Consider the following 9,458-nt stretch of genomic DNA (forward strand, 5'->3'; position numbering starts at 1 on the left):
GAGGAATAAAGGCTGAAAAATAAATAAGCCTAGACAGAAAATAAGTGAAAGTTTTTCTAAGGATGCATGCTCTCTTATAATCCTAAGTTTTTGAAATCCCAGAAAAACCATAATTTCTTGTTTAGCCAGGCCCCGTTACAAGCCAATAAAAGTTCTTAGTGATCCACCCAGTGTAAGTAAGAATAACTTTAACTGAGATGAAGTGCAAATTTGAGAATCTTAATTGCAGGTCGTAGAATTTCAAACAATCACCTAGACACTTGTGCGCATAGAGAAACACTAATCTTGTGAGGAAAGTGAGTCAAGCGAACTTGATTAATTTCCGATACTAACTATTTTCATCTCGATGTTGTTTGTGTTTCCATTGCGAGATTATGACAAATGCAGAAAGGACCAGGTGAAAGAATTTGAAAAAATTGTAGCTATTGAAAGTGTTGGAGCATTCGGAGCGTGCTCTCATTCTTATTTTTGCTTGAGGACAAGCAAAGTTTTAATTTTGGAGATTTTGATAACTGTTAAATATGAGTTATTTTTATAATAAAAATATATTGAAAATATCTTTGAAAATATTTATTTAGCAATTATTTTTGTATTAAATGATAAAAATTGATATTTTTCTTATTTATGGCTTACAGATATGAAAATGAGAGGTTAAAAGAGAAAAAGATCGAGAAATATCCAAAATATCAGGAAGTCTCAAGAAGGTATGATTAAAGAGAAAACAAATCTAAAGATATCAAAAATATCAAAAAAGAAGATATCTACCATCAGACCCAATCCACTACAACTATAAAAATGGAGTCAAGCCAAGCAGAAACAACAACATCACAGAACCCCCTCTCTTAGGGGTTTCATTTACTCCCTTTCTTTCACCCCTTCTGAGTCCTTATACCCCATCCATTGTAAAGCCCTCAATGACCATGAGTGACTAAACCCCTAGTTAGGGCCTGACAGGCCTAAAAGTCAAGCGATGTATGATGTACTCACCATTTATCAATGCAAATGTGTTTTTATTCTATTATCTTTTCTGCTTTTATCTTGCATTATTTGTTTTTACATTCTATTAGGAGTTAGGCTCGGGAGAGGGTAACTTCTAAATAACATTTAAAGAAGGTATGCATGCATTAATTTTAGGGGTTAGACGCTGGGAAGAGGGTAACTTCTAATAGAACAAAAAGAAAGGATTTCATGAGAAAGTCATTCTTAGAATTAGAATGATCATTTTATGTCCATGCATTCTTGCAAACATCTAGAATTCATACTGCATTTTATTTGTTGAGTTTTTGCAAAGGAACTTGGAAGATAGATAAATAAAATAAGCTTGTCATCCTGAAAAATCAGGGACAAGTAATTGAACATATGTGGATAGAATAGAATCACCTAAATTGATAAAGAAAAATCATAATCTTTTATTTTATCTTATCTTTATCTTAATCTTTTATTTTTCTTATTTTCTTTATCTTCTATCTTTGTCATCTTTTAATTTAAATCTTTTATTTTCATTTTTTAATATTTATCTTATCTAATATATTTCTTTATCTTTATTTTAAATTCTTTATTTATTGCTTTTAAATTGAATTTGTATTAATCCAAGTACAAACAGACAGAGTTCCTGTGTATTCGACATTTGAACTTCCGAATACTTTACTGTGACAAATTTGGTACACTTGAAAACAAGCCAACAAAAATTAAGTTACCACGTTCAACTCAATAACCACGTCAAATTCATTAAAACGCCCAAAAACTAAAATAAAAGCATCCAAAAGATGCAGACCCGTGGGACACGACATCAAAGAAAACAAACTCTTAATTTTAAAGCCATGAATCCTATTCATTGGGTCAAAGTTAATTGTGATGTTTCAATATCCTCTGGCAGGTCGTGATGGAGGTTTTAGAGAGCGTAGTAGAAATTTCCTACGTGGTTTTATTTCAAAGTTTGAAGTTGTTTTATCACAATTGCAGAGCTTTGGAGGATTTAATTATCATGGCCTCCACTTGACTTGAAAATTTAAGAAAATTATAGTTAAATCCAATTTTATCTCAGCGGTTCATTTGATCAATCAAATATGCTTTTCCTCTCACCTGGCTTTTCCCTTTGCAATCATATGCTTAAAGATATCAGACAACAATTGTTTAACTAAGCTTAGTATTTCTTCATTACTTCAATTTAATTTTTTTTTAAGTAACTTCAGATTGTATTAGTTCAAAGTTACTGTATGATAAATAAACCTTTTTTCTTCTAGGGGCTTATATATCAACCATTGTTTTCCCCAAAGGCTTTTAGCCTTTTGTTTTCCTTTGTCTCACCCACACACAAAAAAGACAACATTAAATTTAACGGCTGAACCTAGTAGCAAGTACCATAGTGAAAAAAAAAATAGTAGGGATGAAAATAAAATAAAAAAAGATGAAAACCAAAACACCCTTATATTGTAGAGGTAAAAAGTTATTTAATCCAAAAACATTTTTTAAAAATGTACAAAAAGGTAAAATAGTTTCTAGAGATTTTATACAAAGTTCAGAAGAAACAGTTTTTTTTTGTTAGAAGTTATAATAATAGTTTTTATCTAGAAAGTTAGTTATAAATACATTTTCCAGAAATTACTTAAAATAGTTTTTGTTTAATAATTATAAATCTTATTTTCATTTTATTTTACCCAAAACTTAAACAAACACATTAAAAATATTAAAAGTCATTTTTCTTAAAAAAATTCTTTTCATGAAAAAAAATACTTTTATACTATATAAAGGAAATTAATGGTTCATAGGCTTATAACTAATGTACGAAAACATTACTAAATTTAAAATACATTCAATTGAAATTTGGAGTTAGGTAATTGGCTTTATATTTTTATGTTTTTCGCCTCTTATATATATATATATATATATTTATTTATTTTTTCCTTTCTCGACAATGATGAATTATATTAAAAACACAATTAGCTAACACGAATAAAAACAGAATCATAAAACACACACAAACTTCCAACTGCAGTGCCTATCAAACCAAAAAAATTACACAGATCAAATTAGCACCATATCATATCAAGGACATCATATCGAGGACAAATCTGGTATTCCAGGATTAGTATAAAAAATCATTATATATATATATATATATATATTACTTTTTTTTATGGTAAAATCATTGTCTTAAATGTGGAGGAAGAAATAAATGAAGTAACATGGGTTGGCCCATTTATATTATACAACAGTAAAGGTGGTTCTCAGTTCTCACACATCACGCGAGTCACGTGGCTCATAATTTATAGCCATGTCATATCCCGTTGCGATGCTATTTGCTAGTTGCTAGTCATGATAAATAGAATATGCTCTGCACGAAAATTATCAACTCTTCTATATTTTTTTTTATTGGCTGCCAGAGTATCACTAAGACAAAATTTAGAGATTAATCTCATAAACCTGAAGATATATTTAATAGAATCATTTTTTTTAATAAATATCGTTTCATACATACAGATTTGAAGATTAGTTTCTTGATCAAAATAATTTTTTTTAGATAAATATTAATTATCAATTTGATTAATTTTTGTTAACAAGGAAGAATCGAACTTAATTATGATTTTTTTTTCTTAACCAAATAAACGAACTTTATATTTCTCAATAAAAAAAATTATTAGATAATTTAAGATCATTAATTTTTTTTTTCTGAATAATTCAAGATCATTATGTGATATGTACTCAAAATTTTCAACTAACAAGAAATAATAAGTAATAACATTTAATTATATAGTTTTTTTTCTCTAAATATTCTATTTTTTATGTAAATTTATTGCTCCCTCTTTGCAAGATCGATAATATAATATTCCTAGGATATTTACTGCGCACAAAATAATCATTTCTTAAGCATCTTTGCTTGGTCTAGTGATAATTAAAAGTTGAATATTAGGTTTGCCAAGCTGATGATTAACGCTTGTTGATACCCCATAAACTCAATTATGATGTTCACAAAGGAACACACACCGCTACCAAACAAAATACAATTAACGAATTATTACTATTTTATCTTCAAAATAATTTTGACATAACGCACTAGATAATCGCCATTCATTAATACTCATTTATTATTTCAATTTCTATATATAATTATGCTTTATGTGTCTGTTTAAGGCAGAGGAACCACAAATTCATTTGCTTACGCAATTTGCATGGTGTTTAATATCTCATTATTAAACCGTTATAGATAAACTTCAAATTCGTACGTATATTATCTGAAATTATCTTTGCCTTCTCTTAATTAGGTTGATATGCAAACATCGGACTGGCTGGTTCTTTGAATCAGACAGATAAAAAGCCAAAAAAAAAGAGATTGCTTTCATGAGCAGCAAGTACCACGTAAGTAGTATATAGAGTGTTGTGAAATCTAAACTTTGGAATAATTTAAGCGGGTTAGAATTAATTCATGCACTTTTTGCATCAACAACAACTTCAAATCTAACTGATATGATTCAGCGAAAAAAAAATAGACCTACTTGTAAATGGAAGCATATTAACTGTCTCAAATCAAACCTGACTTTTTTTTTTGAACAAAATCAAACCTGTCTTGAGAAATAGAAGTAATTGAAGTAAATTAATTAAGTTGAGTAAAAATATGAAATAAAATATAATTATTATTCATAAATGAAGAGTGTGCATCTAAAATTACTTAAATATGTGGGCAATTAAGAATATAGATGAATCAAGTCAAGAGTTTGACTTGTGAAAAAATATGATATTGAAGTTTGACCCAACTATTTGAACCAGACAAATTAAATATTTGAATTATGATTAAAAAATATGAAACTCATTAATTTATAATAATTATTTTTTATTTATAAAATATATTGAAGTGTTTTTTAATCTTATTAATTTAATATTTAAAATTAATGTGTGAGTAAGGATGCAAATGAATCAAGTCAAGAGATTGACTTGTGAAGAAAAAATATGGTTCTTAAGTTTGACTTATTTATTTAAAAGAGACAAATTAAAAGTTTAAATTTAAAATATTAGAAAAATATGAAGCTTGAATTTGGATTATAACTTGATTTTTTTATTTACCAAATATATTATTAAAATGTTTCTTAAGTTTATTAATTTAATATGCATTTTTATGTTTGAAGAAGAGATAAAAGTAAGAAGGAAAAAAATTCAATGTAAAAATTATGTAATTCACAATGGAAAATAGTACAAAATCATTTTTCAATTTGTGTGTGAACCTGTGTAGATTCAAATCCAAATTCTAATTGGATAGGAGCATGTGAAGAGAGGGCAAGTTATAAAACTATCTTTTGGTGCCTTGGGAGACAATGGATAGTGTTTGAGCCATTTATTAAGCGTTGTGACAAGCTCTTCTGATTCAGGGAAAAAGTAACTTGACATGTAGCCAAAACAAGTTATGGATTACTTTTTGTTCTTATTTTCAACTTCACTTTTATTTTTGCGGAAGCAGCATTAACTTTTGAAAGTTAATGAATTGACTATAGTTAAAAAAAAAGAACTTCACATGATGTATGGAAGTTTTTTGTAATTAAAGATATTAAGTGGGAAATACGCAATATTTAGTGGAATTAAATGAGAAATGAGAATTATACTAAACATATATATAGATATAGATGACATAGGGATAAAATGATATTGCAGATGAGAAAAACATCATCATTGTTGCAAATTTAGACCTTTGACACTTGCAAGAGTTCAAACGTGCAAACTAATCAGTCATTATGTTATGCACAACTAATTAGAAAATACGTAGAGATTAGAAGCTAAAATTGGTTGGTGATGGCACCCAAAACCAAAGTCAATGTAACATTACATGACAAAGTCATCAAAGTCATCACGGACAATGATAAATATTTTCCAAACTTTCTTCTCTCCATCCCCCCCCTGAAGTGTCGTATCGAGCAAACTCCAATACTGATATTAAACCTTTTTTTTTATGTAACCAAACCCCTTAATAGCTGTTTGGGTAAAGATTAATTAATGAAATCATTATACTTAGTGCTTCCTTAGTTTATGAAAGTCTAACTTATACCTCTCTCTCCCAGTCTCCCTATCTCTTGCCTACCATGAGTGCCCTTTCTATCTAAGTATAGTTTGTTTTAAGGAAGATAAAGAGGAAACAAAATAGAAAGAGTAGAGATAGAATAAAAATAACACTTATTATTTTTTTGAGAGAAGAAATATGGCGAAAAAATCTTTCTACTTAAATTGATATGAAATAAGAGGATTTTTTTCATTTTTAAGTTTCTAAAAAATTACATAACATTTTAAAAATAACAATTAATTTTATGCTAAGAAAAAATAAAATGAAATTTTATTTTTAAGTTAAATTTATTTTTAATTAATATAAGAATACTCATATAATTTTTTTTCTCTTGATCCAAATAAGGTGAGATTTTTTTTATACTTTATTTCTCTTTTATTTCTAAATTTTATATTTTTCTATCCTATTTCTCTTTTTTTTTTCTTCTATTTCATTTCAAAGAAAGCATTATTGTTTGCCTCAAATATGAGAAGTACAGGGCATAATCCAAGTAATAAGTTGAGAAAATTGTACTAGTACTAGTACTAGAAAGTTATCCTCTTTATTCCACAAGCAAGTGCAACAAGAAAACGAAGCTCCGGAATCAAGTGTCACTCATGGGACAAGTTTCATGAGTTATGGGAGATCAATCATATGTAATTCATTTGATAGCAAAAGAAGGGAAAGGTCTTGCTTTTAGTTTAATCAAAGCGACTGTCAATGTTGTATGTAACGCCTGAATGCATGGGTTGTCATACACCAAGTTTATTTATTTATTTAGCTATAGTCATTAGGGATTTTGTTTCCGGTGAGACTTTAATATATTTTTTTTTACAAGTTTTTGTTTATTAAACTGACTTTAAAACTAATAATTAGTTCGGAACTTAATTATATTTTAAATTTTTTATTCTTTTTCAAAAATATATTATTTTACAAAAATTAAAATTTAATTTTTTTTCTTCATAAAATCAGGTGTATGTTGTCAACTAATCAATTATACCAATTGAAATTCGTACACCAAGTTATAACTCTTACATTTGCTACTTTCACTCTCAACTACTTAAACACCAAACAAAAACAAGGAGTGGGTGGCTCCATAAGGGGGTACTTTTCCTTAACCCGTGATTGATGGAATTAAATTTGCACAAGAAATTCTTATTCTTACGTCTCACTCACTCCTTAAAGTTTGATCTCACAGGACTATTTTTGGAGGGAACACGTTAACATGGGTGGGTTACATGCCACACAAACACCTATGCTTACTTTTTGTTTAATCATACTCTCAAGACTCAACTAAAATATAACTAATTTCCCAAAAAGAAAAGCACATAGCTAGCTAGCTACACACCCTACAAAAATTAAGACCAAGTCACTCCTCTGACTTAACCACTCTCTTTTCATTTTCTCTCTTTACCATTCTTTATATAAATACACCATTCTTGAAGTTGAAGGTCACACATAACACAACGCAACATTCCTTTAAAATATGGATTGGTTCTCCTGGCTTTCCAAAACAGGCCTTGAGCCAACCCTAGTGTATGAGTATGGCCTTACTTTTGCTCACAACGAGCTTGAAGAAGAAGACATAACATACTTCAACCATGAGTTTCTCATGAGCATGGGAATCTCCATAGCCAAACACAGGCTAGAGATTCTCAAGCTTGCAAGGAAAGTGAAGGGAAAGAGGGCGGCACCACCACGCCCTGTGGCAAGGCTCATGGTGGCGATCAAGAGGACAAAGAGGTGCTTAGCCAATTACATTCGCTCGTTCATCAGCACTTGTGAAGAAGAGTCATCAGCACTTGTGGTGGTGCCATCATCATCATCAAGGTCTTATTATGGGACAAGATGGAAGAGTAATCATGTGATGAAGAGGAACAAAAAGATGGTGGTGGCTAAGCAAGAGAGGCTCTTGCTCACAAATGGAAGCCCTAATACTGTTGTGCATGGTCTTGATGCTTTCACTAGTCCTAATATTGTTTATCATTTCCAAAAGGATGAACAAATGGAAGGAGATGATGGATATTGGTCTTCAGCTGCTACTGAACAAATCAGGTGGGATACCATGTTCCAGGATCTAAAGCCAAATTGATGAAAACTTTTCCTTTTTTTTCTTTTCTAATTTGGACCATTTTTAGGTAGGGGTTAATTTCTATTATCCCTTGTTTTTAATTACTTGGTGAGAGATGGGTTTTTTGGGTTCTTCCACCATACTTTTTGTTTACCTTTTTTTTTTATTAGTGTGGTGTGGGTCACGCGGATGGGTAACTTTAGCATGCACCTGTCTGCTTTAGTAATGAGGTTTGTCTACTTTGCTTTTTTTATGTTCATGTCATTGCCCTTTAGCTTTTTTGGTAGGGGAAAATTTGCATCAGGATTAGCGTGTTTATGGGGGGAGAATGATTTGAGGTAGATGTTTTAACAAGTTATGTTATACTTTAGCAACTTTGAAACCCCAAACAGTTTGGCTTGACTTGGGTTTGTGCAATGTAATGTCTTGTTGTTGACAATACACACATTAACAAAGTATATTTAATAGTTAATATAATACTTACTTGCTACCTTGGCATTCTTGTCTTTGAATTAATTCTTGATTAGTTAAGCCTTTTTCCCAATGAGCAATTGATTATTTTACTTCATTCTCTTCTGAACCCTTCAACATGCAGAAGAAGGGGGGAAAAAGATGGAGGTGCATGTCCCACACCCTACGCATGTAACAAGATGATCTTCATTTCTTACTCAAAGTGGTGACCTTAGATTCTGACTTCTAAGATGGTGGCACTAATTCAGTAACACAGCCAAGTTCTTCACTGTTTAAAAACACCATAACCTGAACAGTGAGGACCCCATTTTTCTTCATGTAATTATTAGTATAGCATGTATTAATTCCATGTACGTAATGGTTAATATTTTTTATTTTTTCATTTTTTGATTCTGCAATCTCATGGGCTTAGCAATAACAATGGATATCTGCTCAAGCAAACAGAAGTAACTGCTAAATTTTATTGAACTAAAAGAACCAAGCAAATAAGGAATTAAGGATAAGAATTTCAGCTTATTTCAATCACAAGTCTTCCAGAGCATATTTTTGCTTCAACAACATTTATTTAAAATAACTAAGCTCTTGCCATTCCAATCAACAAAATGTGATAATATTTGACACAATATTATTTTAACATATTAGAGTTCTTTATCACTTAATTCGAATCGAGTAAGGAGAAATGATCTTTGAATACTCTACTTTTTAAACATTTCATTTTAGCTTTTTTCTTATTATATCATACAACCTATTATATTTGTACTCTTTTTCTTTCATCTCTCTCTTTCTAAGAGTCAAATAGGCTTTTGGATGTCCAAAAATAATATTGCTTGAATAAGTTACTGGTGAAACTTAGATAGAATACACAAAAAATAATAATTGTATACTAACTCTCCC

At 29.9% G+C, this 9,458-nt stretch overlaps 1 protein-coding gene across 1 annotated transcript; it reads left to right on the forward strand.

Annotated features, from left to right (window-relative positions):
* Positions 1 to 7,476: 7,476 nt before the first annotated feature.
* LOC100500342 (uncharacterized) lies at positions 7,477 to 8,862 on the forward strand. Its single transcript, NM_001249665.2, has 2 exons — positions 7,477 to 8,077; positions 8,689 to 8,862. The coding sequence occupies exons 1-2, from the start codon at positions 7,509 to 7,511 to the stop codon at positions 8,771 to 8,773; spliced, it is 654 nt and encodes a 217-aa protein (NP_001236594.1). The 5' UTR covers positions 7,477 to 7,508; the 3' UTR covers positions 8,774 to 8,862.
* The last annotated feature ends 596 nt before the right edge of the window (positions 8,863 to 9,458 follow it).

Source organism: Glycine max, chromosome 8, assembly GCF_000004515.6.
Source record: "Glycine max cultivar Williams 82 chromosome 8, Glycine_max_v4.0, whole genome shotgun sequence".
NCBI lineage: Eukaryota > Viridiplantae > Streptophyta > Magnoliopsida > Fabales > Fabaceae > Glycine > Glycine max.